This window comes from Salvelinus fontinalis, chromosome 13, assembly GCF_029448725.1.
Source record: "Salvelinus fontinalis isolate EN_2023a chromosome 13, ASM2944872v1, whole genome shotgun sequence".
Classification (NCBI taxonomy): Eukaryota; Metazoa; Chordata; class Actinopteri; order Salmoniformes; family Salmonidae; genus Salvelinus; species Salvelinus fontinalis.
Window position 1 is genome coordinate 40,767,398 of NC_074677.1, and position 22,863 is coordinate 40,790,260.

The window sequence follows — 22,863 nt, forward strand, 5'->3', positions numbered from 1 at the left end:
ATTCATTAGGCTTAAGCCATGTTTCAGTCAGGCCAATTACATCAAGATTATGATCAGTGATTAGTTAATTGACTGTAACTGCCTTGGAAGTGAGGGATCTAACATTAAGTAGCCCTATTTTGAGATGTGAGATATCACAATCTCTTTCAATAATGACAGGAATGGAGGAGGTCTTTATTCCAGTGAGATTGTTAAGGCGAACACTGCCATGTTTAGTTTTGCCCAACATAGATCAATGCACAGACACGGTCTCAATGGGGATAGCTGAGCTGACTACACTGACTGCGCTAGTGGCAGACCACTAAGCTGGTTGGCTAACAGCCTGCTGCCTGGCCTGCACCCTATCTCATTGTGGAGCTAGGGGAGTTAGAGCCCTGTCTATGTTTGTAGATAAGATGAGAGCACCCCTCCAGCTAGGATGGAGTCCGTCACTCCTCAGCAGGTCAGGCTTGGTCCTGTTTGTGGGTGAGTCCCAGAAAGAGGGCCAATTATCTTAAAATTTGATCTTTTGGGAGTGGCAGGAAACAGTTTTCAACCAGCGATTGAGTTGTGAGACTCTGCTGACGGGGCCAGAGACAATTACTCGATGTTGACACATTTTTCTAGCTGATTTACACACTGAAGCTATGTTGATCTTGGTGACCTCTGACTGTTTCATCCTGAAATGTGTAATTCAGCAAAGGGTCCACCAAATGTCTCCTATTTGTCTGCGTCTTCAGTCCAGAGTGCATTGCATGGTGCCTTTGCATGGCCGTTGCGAATGTCAGACTCCACTCTGCGAGGCACATCAATCTGCAGGTTCAACATGGTGAGATTGTAGACTTCTTAAATTGATAGTGCAGTTTGTTTAGGCGATTTTACAGCTAACTAGCTACTTCACGTGCTGATATTGACTTTGGTATTAATATTTCCAGGTTGCAAAAATTCTGAGGGTGTCACGCCCTGACCTTAGAGAGCCTTTTTATTCTCTATTTGGTTAGGTCAGGGTGTGACTTGGGTGGGCAAATCTATGTGTTCTATTTCTTTGTTGGCCGGGTATGGTTCCCAATCAGACGCAGCTGTCTATCGTTGTCTCTGATTGGGGATCATACTTAGGCAGCCTGTTTTCCACCTGAGTTTGTGGGATCTTGTTTTTGCACAGTTACTGTTTAGCCTGCAGAACGTTACGTTCGTATATCTTTTTTTTTTTTTTTTTCTTTTTTTTCATAGAAAGAAAGAAAGAAAGAAAATGAAATATATGTGAAATATATTTTCCATAGCCAAAAATATTGTGTTTTCAGTTGTTTTTGAAGCTGGTGTACAAAACCAAAAGTAAAAGTAAAATGCAAAAACTAAACTTTAAAATGGGATGCATAGAAATAGTGCACATAGAACAAATCTACCACTTCTTAGACTTGATTTCAATGAGAATGACAGATTTATAACTCATATTTCTGTGTGAATTTTATTGTGTTGCCCAAAAAGTTATACTGTATATTGTAGCTTTAACACGGTAAATTATAGATTTTTGGATGTGTGGATTTTTACTTTAACGTGGCAGCAGGCCTGTCTCTGAGCAGGAAACCCAGACGTGACAGGGCTTCTCAGGTTCTCTCAGGCTCTGCTCTCCCATTTCAGTCTTGGCAGGCCAGGCGTGCTCTGGAGTCTCTCAGGCTCAGAAAAGCCAGAGTCTCACTATTGCAGTGGAGCTGGATCCCATCAGATCTTCACTAAGATGCTGACTTATCAATCAATGCTCCTGTCGAGGTTTACAATTTGTATGCCAATTTACAGCTACATATCTATTGTGCTCTGGACTCATGTGGTGAAAATGCCAGAGTTGTGGACCACTGATCCAAATGTCTTGACACTGTATCATTTTTTTCAGACAGTTAAGCTGGTGACAGAGTGATATCATTGTGATTGTTAGGTGAAGTTGATCCTTCAAATGTTAGTTTGAGATTTTCTAGCCCAAATGGCAATGTGCTTTGTTGTTGAAGACAGAGTTTGATTTGAGATTGGGGAGTTTGGATGTCTTTCACAGTGAAGCCAGAAATAATTAGTCTGCAAAACCCGTCTTGCACCATTGTTTAATAAAAAATAACTGTACTTAGTGTATTCGTTTTACAAGTGGCTGCAATAACAGATAGCCATCCCTGACACGTGGAAGAATGTGTCACGTTCCTGACCTATTTCTGTTAGTTTGTTATGTGTGTTAGTTGGTCAGGACATGAGGTTGGGTGGGCATTCTATGTTTTCTGTTTCTGTGTTGGTTTTGGGTTGCCTGGTATAGCTCTTAATTAGAGGCAGGTGTTTGGCGTTCCTCTAATTAAGAGTCATATTTAGGTAGGCGTTGTCACAGTGTTCTTTGTGGGTGATTGTCTTCCGTGTCTGTGTCTGTACACCACTCGGGACTGTTTACGGTTTGTTCGGTTTGTGTAGCCTATGTTCCTATTTGTGCGTTTTTCTTGTTTTATGTAAGTACATCGTCTAGGTCTGTCTACACCGTTTGTTGTTTTTGTTAGTTTATTCAAGTTCGTGTTTCGTTAATAAAATATGTCTTTTCACTTCGCTGCGCCTTGGTTCCCGCAATACTCCTCCTCTTCCGAAGATGAAGAGGAGGAGGAATGCCGTTACAGAATCACCCACCAAAAATCCAGAACCAAGCAGCGGAGTTTTGAGCAACGGGCAAGTATACAGGACTTGTGGAGTTGGGAGCAAATATTTAACGGAGAAGGACCATGGGCTAAAGTGAATCACCGTCCATGGGAACAGCTGGAGGCAGCTCGGATAGTGGAGGAAAAGAGAGAGAGGAACCGGAGTTATGAGGGAACGCGTCTTGCACGGAAGCCCAAAAAGCCCGTGAGTAACACCCAAAAATTTCTTGGGGGGTGGCTAAGAGGTAGTGGGCCAAGGGCAGGTAGGAGACCTGCGCCCACTTCCCAGGCTTACCGTGGAGAGCGGGAGTACGGGCAGGCGCCGTGTTACGCAGTAGAGCGCACGGTGTCTCCTGTACGAGTGCATAGCCCAGTGCGGGTTATTCCACCTCCCCGCACTGGTAGGGCTAGATTGGGCATTGAGCCAGGTGTCATGAGGCCGGCTCAACGCGTCTGGTCTCCAGTGCGTCTCCTCGGGCCGGCATACATGGCACCTGCCTTACGCATGGTTTCCCCGGTTCGCCTACATAGGCCGGTGCGGGTTATTCCACCTCCCCGCACTGGTTGGGCGACCGGGAGCATTCAACCAGGTAAGGTTGGGCAGGCTCAATGCTCAAGAGAGCCAGTAAGCCTGCACGGTCCGGTATTTCCGGCGCCACCTCCCCGCCCCAGCCTAGTACCTACAGTGCCTACACTACGCACTAGGCTACCAGTGCGTCTCCTGAGCCCTGTTCCTCCTCCACGCACTCTCCCTGTAGTGCGTGTATCCAGTTCGGTGCCTCCAGTTCCGGCACCACGCACTAAGCCTCCTGTGCGTCTCCAGAGCCCTGTACACACTGTTTCTTCTCCCCCTACTAATCCTGATGTGCTTGCCTTCAGCCCGGTGTCACCAGTGCCGGTACCACGCACCAGGCATAGAGTGGGCTTTGAGAGTCCAGTGTGCCCTGTCCCTGCTCCCCGCACTAGTATGAAGGTGCGTGTCCTTAGCCCGGTGCCTCCAGTTCCGGCACCACGCACCAGGTCTACAGTGCGCCTTATCCGGCTAGAGCCATCCGTCTCCCCAGCGCCATCTGAGCCATCCGTCTCCCCAGCGCCATCTGAGCCATCCGTCTCCCCAGCGCCATCTGAGCCATCCGTCTCCCCAGCGCCGTCTGAGTCATCCGTCTCCAATGAGCCTGCAAAGCCGCCCGTCTCCAATGAGCCTGCAAAGCCGCCCGTCTGCCATGAGCCTGCAAAGCCGCCCGTCTGCCATGAGCCTACAGAGCCGTCCGCCAGACAGGAGCCGCTAGAGCCGCCCGCCAGACAGGAGCCGCTAGAGCCGTCCGTCAGACAGGATCTGCCAGAGCCGCCAACCAGACAGGATCTGCCAGAGCCGCCAACCAGACAGGATCTGCCAGAGCCGCCAACCAGACAGGATCTGCCAGAGCCGCCAGCGAGCCATGAGCAGCCAGAGCCGTCAGAGAGCCATGAGCGTCCAGAGCCGTCAGCCTGCCATGAGCGTCGAGAGCCGTCAGCCTGCCATGAGCGTCGAGAGCCGTCAGCCTGCCATGAGCGTCGAGAGCCGTCAGCCTGCCATGAGCGTCGAGAGCCGTCAGCCTGCCATGAGCGTCGAGAGCCGTCAGCCAGCCATGAGCGTCGAGAGCCGTCAGCCAGCCATGAGCGTCGAGAGCCGTCAGCCTGCCATGAGCGTCGAGAGCCGTCAGCCTGCCATGAGCGTCCAGATTCGTCAGTCAGCCATGAGCTGCCCTTCAGCCAGAAACGGCTATATACCCAGAACTGCCCCTCAGTCCAGAGCTGTCTCTCTGTCCGGAGCTGCCCTTCAGTCCGGAGTTGCCCCTCTATCCTGATCTCCCTCTCTATCTTGAGCTACCTCTATATTCTGATCTATCCCTCTGTCTGGTGCTATCCCTCTGTCTTGATTTATCCCTCTGTCCCGGTGCTGTCCCTGTCATGGATGTTACTAAGAGGATTTTGTGGGGGTAAGATATGGGTGGACATTTTTAGGGGTAGATGGAGGCTGGGATTGACTATGGTGGGGTGGGGACCTCGCCCGGAGCCTGAGCCACCACCGTGGTCAGATGCCCACCCAGACCCTCCCCTAGACTTTGTGCTGGTGCGCCAGGAGTTCGCACCTTATGGGGGGGGTTATGTCACGTTCCTGACCTATTTCTGTTAGTTTGTTATGTGTGTTAGTTGGTCAGGACGTGAGGTTGGGTGGGCATTCTATGTTTTCTGTTTCTGTGTTGGTTTTGGGTTGCCTGGTATGGCTCTTAATTAGAGGCAGGTGTTTGGCGTTCCTCTAATTAAGAGTCATATTTAGGTAGGCGTTGTCACAGTGTTCTTTGTGGGTGATTGTCTTCCGCGTCTGTGTCTGTACACCACGCGGGACTGTTTACGGTTTGTTCGGTTTGTGTAGCCTATGTTCCTATTTGTGCGTTTTTCTTGTTTTATGTAAGTACGTTGTCTAGGTCTGTCTACACCGTTTGTTGTTTTTGTTAGTTTATTCAAGTTCGTGTTTCGTTAATAAAATATGTTTTTTCACTTCGCTGCGCCTTGGTTCCCGCAATACTCCTCCTCTTCCGAAGATGAAGAGGAGGAGGAATGCCGTTACAGAATGGGAATTATTGCTTTCAACACTTCTGTCTTCTGAACATTCTTTCCTCCGGCCCAGGGTAGAATCTTTTCTGTTAGCTCCTTTAATCCCTAGCATGACTTTAATCAGCTGTTAGAGTTCTAGATTTCCTGAGATGAGGTGAGCAACTGCCTTTCTGAGGTGAGGATGTTGTGTGTTTAGCCCTGCAGCATCGTAAGGCAGATTACGTTTGACTTCACAGTGGCTCAGAGAGTTGGCTAATCGAGGTGTATCCGCTGGTGTCGATTTATGCTGCGTCCAGACCTTTCTTTGGTAATTAAACCTCGGGAGGATGTGACAGCTCCTTATGTAAAATTTCCCAGGAGGCTGTGGCTAAACGGCCGCATCAGCGGCCATGCTCTAGCTCTGCGGTCAGGGGGGAGAGAGAGGAGCAGTTCACATTCACACCCCTTGTCTTCACATTCACGAAGACTTGGCTTGGGGGGGTGGCACTTGGCTTGGGTTGTCACGCCACATTTAGGCTGTCTGCATTTATTTTTTTATTTTGCTGTTTATAGCCCCATATTGATCAACTAATTTCCCTTTCAGTCTCATGTCAGGTCTACTTGTTAATGCTGTCCTCTCTTCTGGCTGATCTTCAAAGTGGTTGAGATATTGATTATTGTGTATTTCCCTTTCTCAAAGTTATTCTCAAAGTGTTATTTAAAGCTGCAATAGGTAACTTTTTGGGCGACCCAACCAAATTCACATAGAAATGTGAGTTATAGATCTGTCATTCTCATTGAAAGCAAGTCTATAAAGTGGTAGATATGTTCTATGTGTGCTATTTCTATGCTTCCCATTCTTAAGCTTAGTTTTGCGTATTTTACTTTTGGATTGGTACACCAGCTTCAAACAGCTGAAAATACAATATTTTAGGTTATGGAAAATATATTCCACAGCGGTTTAGATGGTACAATAATTCTCTCCACTATTTGCTTGTTTTATCACATCAACTGAAATTAGGCGAACTATTTGAATTTTTTCAACCAGGAAATGGTGATTTTTCTCCATAGTGCACCATTAAAAGTTAGTTTTTCATGCTAGAATATTGTGATTGTAGAGTTCAACCCCCCCCTCTCATCTCTCTCTCTCTCAGGCAGGAATGATCCGTACGGGGAAGGAGGAGTTCTTCATCGAGCCCCTGGTGCGTGGAGGGGGTCTGACGGTAGAGGAGGAGGAGAGCGGAGACGGACGACATCACATTGTTTATCGCTCCTCTGCCATTAAGAGGCTCCCTGTCAATCAAACAGCAGACTCTCACCCCCGAGGTAAAAGGAACTTCTGATACACCTTTACAGACTCCATATGATTTTCCAGACTGTCAGGAGACATGATCAAAATCCTTCATAGGTCATCGTCATTTGTGACTTTCGAGTGCTGAATGCAGATAAGCCTCGTGGGATTTCTGAGTTTAATGTATGAGCTACTCTGTCAGATTATTGTCCTTCATTTTGAAATGTGAAAGTTATGAAAGACTTGTCTCCTATGCATTCCATTTGTCTCCCTTTTGGGAGATACCGTATGTTGAAAATGGCAGTAAACGTTGCTTTATTGTGCAGACAGAAAACAAATGTACCCCTCTCCATGTCCTCCAAGTTCTCCCGGTCCAGCCTGATGAACATTATGGATGCTATCCAGAGAAAGCACCTTAATCCACATTTGTTTATTCAGATTTGTTTTGTCTTTCCTGATTCTATAAATCTAATATTTAGTTCACTGTATACATAACCTGTCATGACTCCACATGTAAATACGCAAACGCGTGCACTCTCTGGCATGCCTCTACTAAGCAAATCTTACTGGAGGATAGTTCAACCCCCTTGTTTGACAAAGCAAACGCTACTAAACTCGATTGAACCAAATGTGCTACTTTTTTATCTTCTCTCTGCCGTGTACAGCCATTCGACTTTGCAAAACTGTGATAAAGCATTCTCACTGGATGGGAAAAGTACAGTATGGTGCAATGCCCCCCCCCCCCCCCCATGTCTCCCATTTTACCCTGTCCATTCCTAAAGTTTGCCAGAACGTATTCCTGACAGAGCAGGAATATACACTGAGTGGGTGGATCAAGACAAGTAATAAAGTTATAAAAGGGATTCACATGTCACTTCAGTTCCAACAACGGAGCTCAGCCTGAAGATATTGGGAGGCTAGACTTGCTTCTCAGTCACTTCAAATTTGTAGTTTCTTTGCCTGAGTAGTTCTACTGTCTACTCTAAAAGACGATACAAAAGGCAGATGTATTCCGGTTGAATTGTTCTATACAAATTCTCCTAACACAAATGCACACATTCTCTCACAATTTATATAAACGTAAAGAACACCAATACACACACACGTACAGCACAGACCAAACTGTATGAACTTCTAAAGGGGGAACTGGTGGAGATACAGGAGAACACCCTCATGATGGACTTTGGCGACATCAGCTGGAATGTGTGGATCGGATTAAAAGCTCAGATGTAGTCGCACAAATCCATCAGAGGCGGTTCGGTCGCAGCCAACTCCTACGTGGCAGGGCTGATGGGATATTTGCCTACAGTAAACTTAACTCCTCCAGGAGAGCATGGTTGACCTAGAGCAGACTCTAGATGGACCTTGTTCAAGAGAATGATAAGGACATTGAATAGTGCCCTTAATGTTTATTTTTACTCAATCAGATCAGCTTTAGCCGACATCTGCATATCGGTTATTTTGGCAGTGTCAGAAGTGGAACTGTGTTAGAACTGTCAAATGATTATACCTAAAGCTAACATTGCCGTTGGCTGCACGGGGTCACATTAACAGAAATCCCATGCAGCCTTGTTTACAAGTTGGAACAGTGGAATATGAGATGGAATCTACACCTCCATTAGGATGATAGAAACCCTCATTATTTAGTTGAATGATTTTTTAAAATTTGAGCATAATTATTTCTATATAGCCTGCACTTTCTCGTTCAGAACTTCTAACACAAGAGGGGCGGGCTTCGTGACAATGATCGCAAGAACAGCTGCTCAAAGAAATCAGCCAAGACCTCAGAAAACAAATTGTAGACCTCCACAAGTCTGGTTCATCCTTGGGAGCAATTTCAAAATGACTGAAGGTACCACGTTCATCTGTACGAACAATAGTACGCAAGTATAAACACCGTGGTACCACACAGCCATCATACCGCTCAGGAAGGAGACGATTTCTGTTTCCTAGAGATGAACGTACTTTGGTGCGAAAAGTGCAAATCAATCCCAGAACAACGGCAAAAAAATGAAAATGCTGGAGGAAACAGGCACAAAAGTATCTATAGCCAGACATAACCTGAAAGGCCGCTCAGCAAGGAAGAAGCCACTGCTCCACACCCACCATAAAAAAGCCAGACATAATCTTATGTTTGGAGGAAAAAGGGGGAGGCTTGCAAGCTGAAGAACACCATCCCAACTGTGAAGCACGGGGGTGGTAGCATCATGTTGTGGGGGTGCTTTGCTGCAAGAGGGACTGGTGCACTTCACAAAATAGATGGCTTCATGAGGATGGGAAATTATGTGGATATATTGAAGCAACATCTCAAGACATCCATCAGGAAGTTAAAGCTTGGTCGCAAATGGGTCTTCCAAATCGACAATGACCCCAAGCATACTTACAAAGTTTTGGCAAAATGACTTAAGGACAACAGAGTCAAGGTATTGGAGTGGCCATCACAAAGCCCTGACCTCAATCCCATAGAAAATGTGTAGCCAGAACTGAAAAAGCATGTGCGAGGAAGAAGGCCTACAAACCTGACTCGGTTACCAGCTCTGTCAGCAGGAATAAGCCACAATTCACCCAACTTATTGTGGGAAGCTTGTGGAAGGCTACCTGAAACGTTTGACCCAAATTAACCAATTTAAAGGCAATGCTACCAAATACTAATTGAGCATATGTAAACTTCTAACCCACTGGGAATGTGATGAAAGAAATAAAAGCTGAAATAAATCATTCTCTCTACTATTATTCTGACATTTCACATTCTTTAAAATAATGTGATGATCCTAACTGACCTAGAACAGGTTATTTTTACTAGGATTAAATGTCAAGAATTGTGAAAAACTGAGTTTAAATGTATTTGGCCAAGGTATATATAAACTTCCGACTTCAACTGTATCTGATGCAAGACAATGACTTGAGTTAGCTCCTTCATGGCAAGAGTAGGTGAACTATTTCTCAGGATTTGGTAATGTTATCCTGTAATAGCCATGCAGCAGGGAGTGATTTTGAATGGGTCAAAGAAGTGCTGCTGTATATCCTGGTCACCCTTAATACCCTGTTACCCTATAAACACATAGTCATGCCTAATACTAGAGGTGGCTGAAACCGTGCATTACTTCTATGTACTGTGTGTGTAGCTAAGAGTGCACGTGTGTACTTGTGTTTGTACGTGTGTCTGTGTGTATGTGCATGCTTGCCTGGTTTGGCCTGCACGTGTATGTGTGTGTCTGTGTGTCTGTGTTTCACCACCGCACATGTTTTTCATTGAAAGTCATCCCCTAAAATAAAAAATATTCCATTTGTTTTTTGACAAATGTTGGACGGTGAACATGTTTTTTACAGGCGATTTTGTAGACGCTACAGACGTCCCTGGTTCTCTCTGTCTGTACAAAGTGCTCTACGTCTTGTTTAGTCGTTTGGGTTTTGTATACTTCGTCACATAACAGATTTCCTTTATTTCACTGCAGCATCCATTTTTTTTATTTGGCCGTCATGTCAGTGTTCCAATCTCATCTGAGTGGAGGCGTTATCCCCTGAATGTGGAGCTAGGCTGGGTCTGATGCGGCGGATCAGTTGAGTGACAGAGGGGGGGACCTTGGGTAACCCAGGGAAGGTTTAGGATTCTAAACACATCTGGATGGGATTTGGCTGCAGGCAGCAATGGAAGGGGGAAGGAAAGTGTGACCTCAGACGGATGCTGTGTTTTAAGATCCGCTCAGAGAGAAAACAACATCAAGAATCACTTCGTCTCGCCAAGACATGTGATCTTGAGACGCTTTTCCCCTGCACCCGAATCCTTTCTCTTCACGTTCAGATTGAACGCAGCTGAGCCAACATACCTCATGAGACCACCCTCATCCAGGGTGACTTTTGTGGTGGGTGTGCTATTTAGGTTTTGCATTGTCACTGAAATGTTCCCAGAGGCCCCTAAGGCTAAGTACCTGCCTCAAGGGCACAACCTCAGTCCCACCTGGGGTTACAGCTAACAGCATTAGAACTGCACCAGGCACCATGCTATTTATACTTGAAGTATAGACTCTTGTCCCGTATGGCTCAGTTGGTAGAGCATGGCACTTGCAATGCTAGGGTTGTGGGTACAATTCCCACAAGGGACCAGTGCGAACAAATCTACAAATGTATGCACTGCACTTACTGCTGTAAATCGCTCAGGATAAGAGTGTCTGCTAAATGACTAAAACAGTAAATGTAAGTAGCCTAAACACTCCAATAAAAAACACCTGTGGTTGATTGCTTTCTGTTCAACCATTTTATCATTTGAAAGCGCTATCATGTCTCAATTCACACTTTCTCATCAGTGTGTAATATGAGGGGTCCTTGAGGATTGCTACTGGGAAGCCCAGTATTAAAGCTCACTAGCATCGACACACAGTATCTATCAACACTAATGAGGAATCAATGTCCACAGTCAGTATAGAAACCCAAAGCACGTGACCCACCCGCCTCTGTATCAATCTATTTATAGTCATTGGCAGAGAACATTGTTGTTCTTCGAAGGCTTTACCCTTGAAATATGATGACTTAGGATGCCTGTGTTGGAACGTGCTGAGTTATGTTTTGATGGGCTGGAATGGAAACGGGGCCCGGGTGTGAGCTGAAGGTAACCTGAGCAATGGGTGTTTTGTCCCCTGTTCCCATGCTTCACTTCCCAAGCTGCTTGGATTGCCAGGTTTGCTCCGTCTATTCCAATGCTTCGATCAAGAGTTCACCTGCAAGAGAGTCCATGAAGACAGAACTCATACCATTGTTTTATGGTAGGAAAGCCTGGAAGTGCGTACAAAGACACAATGCTTTAAGATGTATTCTTGTAATATTGAGCAGCAATGATATCATTTTAAAGAGAAATGTGAAATAAATGTTTATCATTGAATGTATTACCTTTCTCTTCACCCTTAATATTATCTTTCATAGTTTATAAATCTAGATACATTTTCTACATATGTTTTGCCAGAGATGTGTAAAAAATGATTACAATGATCTAATGCATCTCCTCCAGTTTCCCTTTTAGAAGTTCTCCCATTTATTCATGAGATTTACTGCCTACAGCATATGAGGTCTTGTACGGTGGCCAGGCAGCAGTAGGGCTGGTCCAGCTCTCTGTCCTCTAACCACCCCGTCTTTCTATGAATCCGCCATAAATCTGCCACTGTAATGAATCCGAGGAGATTGTTTATTGAGAAGAACACATCATTAATGATCAAATAAATATGTTTAAAACTTGAAAGGGGAGCTTTCTAAAAAGAATATGACTGGCCCTTATGTGAACCCTTTCAGCTTGTTATTAGTCGGAGCTTTATATATGTCACTTCTGAGCCAATTGACTCTGTCATAATTCAAGATCACCCCTGTCATCATCCAGTCTCTATTTAAATATGCTGGATGTATACGTGCCTTTTGCGTCATTGAAATTGTATTGGCAATTGCAGTACAGTAGAGCGTCATTGTTTCCCCTATTGTTGCCACCGCTGTAAAAACGATGATGCCATTTTTTATATATATATGTGACTCACCGTCTCGATTTGGTCTCATGTAGTTAAATTAGAAATTGTGTTTTTTACATTGGATAAAAGTAGAGACACAGAGCTAGAAAATGGTATATCATACACTACAGTTGAGGAACAATATGAAAGTATTTCTGCTTTGAAAGATGATAAACTTGTAACTACACTTTTGAGAAAATGGCCCTTGAATGTTTTAGTACAGCTACTGGAAAGGGAAAGGGAGATACCTAGTCAGTTGTACAACTGAATGCCTTCAACTGAAATGTGTCTTCCGCATTTAACCCAACCCCTCTGAATCAGAGAGGTGCGGGGGGCTGCCTTAACCTCTCTGGGATAGATGGGACGCTTGCGTCCCAACAGCCATGTCAAAATGTAGAGCGCCAAATGCAAAAAAATTATATAAAATTAAACTTGATTAAATCACACATATAAGATATCAAATTAAAGCTACACTCGTTGTGAATCCAGCCAACATGTCAGATTTCAAAAAGGCTTTTCGGCGAAAGCATAAGATGCTATTATCTGATGATAGCCCAATGTAAACAAGAGAGTGTAGCCTATTTCAACCATGCTAGCGCTACTCAAAACGCTAATATAAAATATAAAACATGCATTACCTTTGACGAGATTCTTTTGTTGGCACTCCAATATGTCCCATAAACATCACAAATGGTCCTTTTGTTCGATTAATTCCATCCATATATATCCAAATTGTCCATTTATTTGGCGCCGTTGTACCAGGAAAAACAGCGTTCAATTTGAACAAAATCACGACACAATATCTAAAAAAAATTACCTCTAAACTTTGCCAAAACATTTCAAAGTACTTTTGTAATACAGCTTAAGGTATTTGTAAACGTTAATAATCGATCAAATTGAAGACAGGTCAATCTGTTTTCAATACAGGATATCAACAAACTCACGGAACATTTCACGTCTTGCCCAAATCTCAAACATAAACAAACGACGTCCCTCCACTTCCGGGTCAATATCTTGTTCACCTCACTAAGAAAAAACCTTAACCATTTTCCATACAATGGCGACATCCAGTGGAAGCAGTAGAAACTGCGCATTTACTGATTAGAATTCTGGTTTGCCCAAAACAATCCATTGAACATAGAGGAACTTAACAATAAAAAAGTTAGTCCTCAGGGTTTTGACTGCTATATAAGTTCTGTTATACTTACAGATATGATTCAAACAGTTTTAGAAACTTCAGAGTGTTTTCTATCCAAATCTACTAATTATATGCATATCCTATATTCTGGGGATGAGTAGCACGAAGTTGAAATTGCGCACGCTATTTTTCCCTAAGTGAAAATTCTGCACCCTATCATCAAGAAGTTAATCGACATCCACTTCGGACTGGAGAGCTCTTATTTGTCTACACCCATTTAGCATCGTTCATACCCTCTTAAGCCTAGACCCAGGATTCAAATGTGAGGTCATGTGCTAAACAGTGAGTATGGTAGTGAGTGTACTAAACAACCAAATATTGTACTTAACAACCAAAGATTTCAAGACTAAAGACTGGTTTATGCTACGTCTATTGACACTTCTGTATACAGTTGTCGCAGTGACATCATGAACATTCTATAGTCGTTCACCATCAAACTTGTCGTAATGAAAAATAAGCTATAAACACAAAAATGACAGGCTCCATGTCATCAGCAGCCTGGTGGTCCACAATAGCATAACTGGTGTATTTTAAAACTAATAAACTCATCTGTTTAAAAATGTGTTTAGTATATGTCAATCTAGCGAACCAGGCAACTAAAAGCAACTTTCTAAATAATGTTTTGGTTCGTTTCTAAAGTTAAGTTAGCTGGCTAGCCAGTTCAAATAATGACCATATCATATAGCTGACAACATCATAACTTTAGCTAATTTGTATTCATTAATACAGGAAAATAAACTCGCAACAAAATCGTTATTTACAAGTTAATGGCGAGCTAATTATAGAAAATATCTTAAGGTTGTGAGTGAGACAAAACAAAAGCGGTGCATTCTACCAGAGAATTTTAGAACAGGGACACTGTCTTGTTGGCCTAACATTACATCTTAATTTGACTTTGGTGCAGGTCATGTTGTTCTTCACATTACCGTCTCTGGTAAACACACACTATATAAAATAAAATAAAAGTTTGTCACATGAACAGGATATAGAAGGTGTAAACGGTACAGTGAAATGATTACTTGCATAGTGTAGTCTTTTGTTTAGACATGAAGCTAGCTAGCTAAACAATGAACTATAAACCCAACTCCTAACGTTACTACCCTGCATAAATCTACAGGTAGCTAAAGCTAACCACCAACTAGGTTTAATGTTAGCTAACTAGCTAACATTAGGCTATAACTATCAATGAAAACAATAGTATTAATACAAAGATCATATTCGTAACATTAGATAGCGAAACAGCCTTTAACTTTAAATGAAAACAACTTTCTGACCGAATTAGAAACGTATAATAAGTGAAAATGTAGCTAGCTAGACTCTCTTGCTCGTATACATGGATGAACGCTTCTCCCTCTCTGCCACAGATGCCATGGTTGCCCTTAGTTTGAAGATGTATAAAACACCTGTCTTCGGAATACAACAGCCTTCTATGTTCTCTTTTCAACTCCCTCCACATTTGCAATCAAACACCTCAATTTTCTCTACTGCTATCTCCTTAGCTATCACTCTCTGCTTCCACCCGGCATTCCACTGATTTCAAAACTCGGTCCTCTTCGTGATATCTTAAAAAAAACAACTGCGATACAACGAATTACCGACACATACTTTATGTTATAGACAGAAGCGTAATACATGGCAGACCAATCCGAACTCATCTCTCGGCATGTCCAGCCCATCCATTATCTCAGCCAATCATGGCTAGCGGGAAGGTTCCTGGCTTTTTCTGTGGCTGAACCAACTAGGTTCACAATTTAACAATCTATTAATTTTTACAGATGGCATGCAAATCAAATCAAATTTTATTTGTCACATACACATGGTTAGCAGATGTTAATGCGAGTGTAGCAAAATGCTTGTGCTTCTAGTTCCGACAATGCAGTAATAACCAACGAATAATCTTACCTAACAATTTCACAACAACTACCTTATACACACGTGTAAAGGGATGAAGAATATGTACATAAAAATATATGAATGAGTGATGGTACAGAACGGCATAGGCAAGATGTAGTAGATGGTATAGAGTACAGTATATACATATGAGATGAGAAATGTAGGGTATGTAAACATATAACGTGGCATTGTTTAAAGTGGCTAGTGATACATCTATTACATAAATATGGCAAGATGCAGTAGATGGTATAGAGTACAGTATATACATATGAGATGAGTAATGTAGGGTATGTAAACATATTAGGTGGCATTGTTTAAAGTGGCTAGTGATACATTTTTTACAAAAAAAAGTGGCTGGAGTTGAGTCCATATGTTGGCAGCAGCCACTCAATGTTAGTGGTGGCTGTTTAACAGTCTGATGGCCTTGAGATAGAAGCTGTTTTTCAGTCTCTCGGTTCCTGCTTTGATGCACCTGTACTGACCTCGCCTTCTGGATGATAGCGGGGTGAACAAGGCAGTACCTCGGGTGGTTGTTGTCCTTGATTATCTTAATGGCCTTCCTGTGACATCGGGTGGTGTAGGTGTCCTGGAGGGCAGGTAGTTTTCCCCCGGTGATGCGTTGTGCAGACCTCACTCCCCTCTGGAGAGCCTTACGGTTGTGGGTGGAGCAGTTGCCGTACCAGGTGGTGATACAGCCCGACAGGATGCTCTCGATTGTGCATCTGTAAAGGTTTGTGAGGATTTTAGGTGACAAGCCGAATTTCTTCAGCTTTCTTCACCATGCTGTCTGTGTGGGTGGACCAATTCAGTTTGTCCGTGATGTGTACACAGAGGAACTTAAAACTTACTACCCTCTCTACTACTGTCCCGTCGATGTGGATAGGGGAGTGCTCCCTCTGCTGTTTCCTGAAGTCCACGATCATCTCCTTTTGTTGACGTTGACTGTGATGTTATTTTCCTGGCACCACACTCCAAAGGGCCCTCACCTCCTCCCTGTAGGCCGTCTCGTCGTTGTTGGTAATCAAGCCTACCACTGTAGTGTCGTCTGCAAACTTGATGAATGAGTTGGAGGCGTGCATGGCCACGCAGTCGTGGGTGAAAAGGGAGTACAGGAGAGGGCTCAGAACGCATCCTTGTGGTGCCCCAGTGTTGAGGATCAGCGGGGTGGAGATGTTGTTACCTACCCTCACCACCTGGGTGCGGCCCGTCAGGAAGTCCAGTACCCAGTTGCACAGGGCGGGGACGAGTTTGGAGCGTACTATGGTGTTAAATGCTGAGCTGTAGTCGATGAACAGCATTCTCACATAGGTATTCCTCTTGTCCAGATGGGTTAAGGCAGTGTGCAGTGTGGTTGCGATTGCGTCGTCTGTGGACCTATTGGGGGGATAAGCAAATTGGAGTGGTTCTGGGTGTCAGGTAGGGTGGAGGTGATATGATCCTTGACTAGTCCTGGTCCGCGATGGGGGTGGTTTTCTTTTTGTAATCCGTGATTGACTGTAAACCCTGCCACATACCTCTTGTGTCTGAGCCGTTGAATTGCGACTCTACTTTGTCTCTCTATTGCCTTGCGGGGGGAATAGCTACACTGTTTGTATTCGGTCATGTTTCCGGTCACCTTGCCCTGGTTAAAAGCAGTGGTTCGTGTTTTCAGTTTCACGCGAATGCTGCCATCAATCCACGGTTTCTGGTTTGGGAATGTTTTAATAGTTGCTGTGGGTACGACATCTCCGATGCACTTGCTAATAAACTCGCTCACCGAATCAGTGTATTCGTCAATGTTGTTGCTTGACGCAGTGCGGAACATATCCCAATCCACGTGATCGAAGCAATCTTGAAGCGTGGAATCAGATTGGTCGGATCAGCGTTGAACAGACCTAAGCGCTGGAGCTTCCTGTTTTAGTCTATGTCTATAGGCTGGGAGCAACAAAATGGAGTCGTGGTCAGCTAGTCCAAAAGGAGGGCGGGGAGGGCCTTATATGCGTCGCGGAAGTTAGAATGACAATGATCTAGGGTTTTACCAGCCCTGGTGGCACAATCGATATGCTGATAGAATTTAGGGAGTCTAGTTTTCAGATTAGCCTTCTTAAAATCCCCGGCTACAATGAATGCAGCCTCAGGATATGTGGTTTCCAGTTTACATAGATTCAATTAAAGTTTGTTCAGGGCCGTCGATGTGTCTGCTTGGGGGGGAATATATATGCGGAGGGCCTTATATGCGTCGCGGAAGTTAGAATGACAATGATCTAGGGTTTTACCAGCCCTGGTGGCACAATCGATATGCTGATAGAATTTAGGGAGTCTAGTTTTCAGATTAGCCTTCTTAAAATCCCCGGCTACAATGAATGCAGCCTCAGGATATGTGGTTTCCAGTTTACATAGATTCAATTAAAGTTTGTTCAGGGCCGTCGATGTGTCTGCTTGGGGGGGAATATATATGGGGAGGGCCTTATATGCGTCGCGGAAGTTAGAATGACAATGATCTAGGGTTTTACCAGCCCTGGTGGCACAATCGATATGCTGATATGTGGTTTCCAGTTTACATAGATTCAATTAAAGTTTGTTCAGGGCCGTCGATGTGTCTGCTTGGGGGGGAATATATGCGGCTGTGATTATAATCGAAGAGAATTCTCTTGGTAGGTAATGCGGTAGACATTTGATTGTGAGGAATTCTAAGTAAGGTGAACAGAAGGACTTGGGTTCCTGTATGTTGTTAAGATCACACCACGTCTCGTTAATCATAAGGCATACCCCCCGCCCCTCTTCTTACCAGAAAGATGCTTGTTTCTGTCGGCGCGATGCGTGAAGAAACCAGCTGGCTGTACCGACTCCGATAGTGTGTCTCGAGTGAGCCATGTTTCCATGAAGCAAAGAACGTTAGTCTCTTATGTCTCTCTGGAATGTTACCCTTGCTCGGATTTCATCAACCTTGTTGTCAAGAGACTGGACATTGGCGAGTAGTATGCTCGGGAGCGGTGCACGATGTACCTGTCTCCGGAGCCTGACCAGTCTCTGCCCCTTTTACGGCGACGTTGTTTTGGTTCCCCCGGCTGGGATCCGATCCATTGTCCTGGGTGGTGGCCAAAAAAGAGGATCCGCTTCGGGAAAGTCTGTAACGATGTTCGTCTGAGGAAGAAGGAGTAGACCAAAGCGCAGCGTGGGACGTGTTCATGATTTTTAATAAACCTGAACACTATGACAAAAATAACAAAGTGATAAACGAAAAGCGAACAACACGAAACAGTTCTGTCTGGTACAGACACAAAGACAGAAAACAACTACCCACAAAACACAGGTGGGTAAAAAGGCTACCTAAGTATGGTTCTCAATCAGAGACAACGATAGACAGCTTCCTCTGATGGAGAACCACACCCGGCCAAACACACAGAAATAGAAACATAGAACACACAACATAGAATGCCCACCCCAACTCACGCCCTGACCAAACCAAAATAGAGACATAAAAAGGATCTCTAAGGTCAGGGCATGACAAAGTTGTATTCCCGGTCGTAATGAGGGTGAGTTGAAGTTGCTCTTATATCCAGTAGTTCCTCCCGACTGTATGTAATAAAACCTAAGATTTCCTGGGGTACCAATGTAAGAAATAACACGTAAAAAAAACAAAATACTGCATAGTTTCCTAGGAACGCGAAGAGAGGCGGCCATCTCTGTCGGCGGCGCCGGAAGTAGATGCTTATTTATTAATAACAAGTTTGTTATTAAGGCACATGAAAATTCATATGTTCCAGAATGTTTACGTTCAAATGCCTCTCCTGTGAGGTAGTGACGCATGACATGCGCCTAGTTTCCTATGCACTACCGTTCAAAAGTTTGGGGTCACTTAGAAATGTCCTTGTTTTGAAAGAAAAGCTACTTTTTTGTCCATTAAAATAACATCAAATTGATCAGAAATACAGTGTAGACATTGTTAATGTTGTAAATGACTATTGTAGCTGGAAAAAGCAGATTTTTTTATGGAATATCTACTTAGGCGTACAGAGGTCCATTATCAGCAACCATCACCTCTTGTGTTCCAATTGACACATTGTGTTAGCTAATCCAAGTTTATAATTTTAAAAGGCTAATTGATCATTAGAAAACCCTTTTGTAATTATGTTAGCACCACTTAAAACTGTTGTTCTGATTAAATAAGCAATACAACTGGCCTTCTTTAGACTAGTTGAGTATCTGGAGCATCAGCATGTGTGGGTACGATTACAGTCTCCAAATAGCCAGAAACAAAGGACTTTCTTCTGAAACTCATCAGTCTATTCTTGTTCTGAGAAATGAAGGCTATTCCATGCGAGAAATTGACAAGAAACTGAAGATCTCGTACAATGCTAGGATGTGCTTTTAAATAGATAGCAATTGATGCAATGACTGAAAGTCTATGAGAACAGCTAGCATGTTATTGTGCTAATGCTATTATGAAGATATACAGTGCATTCGGAAAGTATTCAGAACCTTTTACCTTTTCCACATTTTGTTACGTTACAGCCTTATTATAACATTTATTAAATAAAAAAAATTCCTCATCATTCTACACACAATAGCCCATAATGACAAAGCGAAAACTCCTCAGTAAAAGGCACATGACAGCCCGCTTGGAGTTTGCCAAGAGGCATCTAAAGACTCTCAGACCATGAGAAACAAAACTCTCTGGTCTGATGAAACCAAGATTGAAATTTTCTCTGCAGATCCTCTCAATTTCTTGGATGGTTGGATGTGTAGCGTCGCTGCACAGCTATTTTCAGGTCACTAGAGAGATGTTGTATCGGGTTCAAGTCCGGGCTCTGGCTTGGCCACTCAAGGAAATTCAGAGACTTGTCCCGAAGCTACTCCTGTGTTGTCTTGGCTGTGTGCTTAGGGTCTTTGTCCTGATGGAAGGTGAACCATCGCTTTTCATTTCACCAATGGATAGAGAGAAGTTATTCTCAGGAGCAAACCCAAGATTTTGCGATTGTCTTAACGAATCTCTCTCTTTCAAACCTGTTCTCTGGCAGGACGGAGATGTGTGTGTAAACAGTCGAGAGGATTATACTTTTTAACAAGCTGTCAGATCAACATATCGTAACACAAGTCTTCGAAATGGCATAGAGAATGTTATGCACTGTGAATCAGCTCATGAGTTTAAATTCAAATTGAATTGGCCACACCCCACAGGATGTAGAATTTGAGTTTGACTGACAGGAAGTAGAATTCTATTCAGTACAATTCAAAGAAATTCCACTCAGTCATATGCTACATGAATTCACATGCTATCGTAATTATCTGATATTATCTGACAACTACAACCTTATCAATATGGAGAATGAAGCTAGTTTGACCATATAGTCAATGTTAAGCAAATTAGCTAACTTTATTAAGCTGGCTAAAATCTTATTGGATGAAGAATTGTTTCTGACTTCAAAAGCACTTGAACACAATCATGTTATATTTATGACTTCCCACTTTCCAGTTTTCCATTTCCCGCGAGCATGTGAAGCCAGCAATAGAACATAAGAGTTTCATTGAATCTGACAGGTCACACTTTCAGATATGAAAGAATACATCACTTTTCTCAGGAAACAGTGTTCATATACTGTACTCTTTTAACCATAGTGCTTAGAATAGCCTATTATATTTCCACCAACCGTTTCATTTGTTTGGCTTCTTTTTGAAGGCCTCAGGGTCAAAGTGAAGGTTAAACTAATGCATTCTGGGAAATTTAGCATTTTCCCATACTGAAGAACTTTTTTGTGATTAATGAAATATAATAACTTAGAATTTTTGCATACAGGTTTTGTTTTCCATGATCATTCATTTTAAAATCAATTGTTTCAACAATATTTCTAATACAGGTATATGTAAACTCAGTAAAAAAAGAAATGTTCTCTCACTGTCAACTGCGTTTATTTTTAGCAAACTTAATGTGTGAATATTTGTATGAACATAACAAGATTCAACAACTGAGACATCAACTGAACAAGTTCCACAGACATGTGTCTAACAGAAATTGAATAATGTGTCCCTGAACAAAGGGGGGGTCAAAATCAAAAGTAAGTCAGTATCTGGTGTGGCCACGAGCTGCATTAAGTACTGCAGTGCATCTCCTCCTCATGGACTGCACCAGATTTGCCCGTTCTTGCTGTGAGATGTTACCCCACTCTTCCACCAAGGCACCTGCAAGTTCCCGGACATTTCCGGGGGGAATGGCCTTAGCCCTCGCCCTCCGATCCAACAGGTCCCAGACGTGCTCAATGGGATTGAGATCCCGGCTCTTCGCTGGCCATGGCAGAACACTGACATTCCTGTCTTGCAGGAAATCACGCACAGAACGAGCAGTATGGCACATATTGTCATGCTGGAGGGTCATGTCAGGTCATGTCAGGATGAGCCTGCAGTAAGGGTACTACATGAGGGAGGAGGATGTCTTCCCTGTAACGCACAGCGTTGAGATTTCCTACAATGACAACAAGCTCAGTCCGTTGATTCTGTGACACACCGCCCCAGACCATGACGGACCCTCCACCTCACCATCGATCCCACTCCTGAGTACAGGCCTTGGTATAAAGCTGATTCCTTTGAGGATAAACGCGAATCCGACCATCACCCCTGGTGAGACAAAACCGAGACTCGTCAGTGAAGAGCACTCTTTGCCAGTCCTGTCTGGTCCAGCGACAGTGGCTTTGTGCCCATAGGCAACGATGTTGCCGGTGATGTCTGGTGAGGACCTGCCTTACAACAGGCCTACAAGCCCTCAGTCCAGCCTCTCTCAGCCTATTGCGGACAGTCTGAGCGCTGATGGAAGGATTGTGCTTTCCTGGTGTAACTCAGGCAGTTGTTGTTGCCATCCTGTACCTGTCCTGGAGGTGTGATGTTCGGATGTACCGATCCTGTGCAGGTGTTGTTACACGTGGTCTGCCACTGCGAGGATGATCAGCTGTTCGTCCTGTCTCCCTGTAGCGCTGTCTTAGGCGTCTCACAGTACGGACATCTGCAGTCCTCATGCCTCCTTGCAGCATGCCTAAGGCACGTTCACGAAGATGAGCAGGGACCCTGGGCATCTTTCTTTTGGTGTTTTTCAGAGTCAGTAGAAAGGCCTCTGTAGTGTCCTAAGTTGTCATAACTGTGACCTTAATTGCCTACCTGTTATCTTAATTGCCTACCGTCTGTAAGCTGTTAGTGTCTTAACGACCGTTCCACAGGTGCATGTTCATTAATTGTTTATGGTTCATTGAACAAGCATGGGAACAATGTTTAAACCCTTTACAATGAAGATCTGTGAAGTTATTTGGATTTTTACGAATTATCTTTGAAAGGCAGGGACCAGGAAAAGGTCTGGCATTGTTTTATATAAAGACATGTTTGATGTTTTCCGTACAACATGTATATTTGTATAAAATACACCTACATGTAATATAGAAGAGGCGTTTCAATTTCATTGAATTGAATTCTATTTCCTTTTATTCAAATTTGAATTTAAGAGGCCTTCTCAAATTCAATTCTGAATTTAGTCCAACCCTGCTGTGAATTAGACACATTTTATTTGTCTGTATGTTCCAAAAATGGCTATTGACTAATATAGAATATTAAATGGTAAAAACACATTTTTACCACCATGCACATGCTGGATTACTTGCAAGGATACAGCACCATGTAATGAGTGCGCTGAGAGTCGGGAAGCAAATTCGGGGAGTGAGTGTTTTAATACATAAAAGAAACAATGACCACGAAACACAAACAACAAACAACGCAGTCAATAACACCTGAGGTAAGAACCAAGGGGAGTGACAGATAAAGGGA

At 43.6% G+C, this 22,863-nt stretch overlaps 1 protein-coding gene across 2 annotated transcripts in view; it reads left to right on the top strand.

Annotated features, from left to right (window-relative positions):
- Positions 1 to 22,863, top strand: part of LOC129868678 (A disintegrin and metalloproteinase with thrombospondin motifs 2-like) — a 63,614-nt gene that overhangs the window by 24,176 nt on the left and 16,575 nt on the right. For both annotated transcript variants that reach the window (XM_055942855.1, XM_055942856.1), the window contains exon 3: positions 6,368 to 6,539. In XM_055942855.1, coding sequence (XP_055798830.1) covers positions 6,368 to 6,539 — 172 coding nt within the window. The remainder of the gene's footprint in view (positions 1 to 6,367; positions 6,540 to 22,863) is intronic.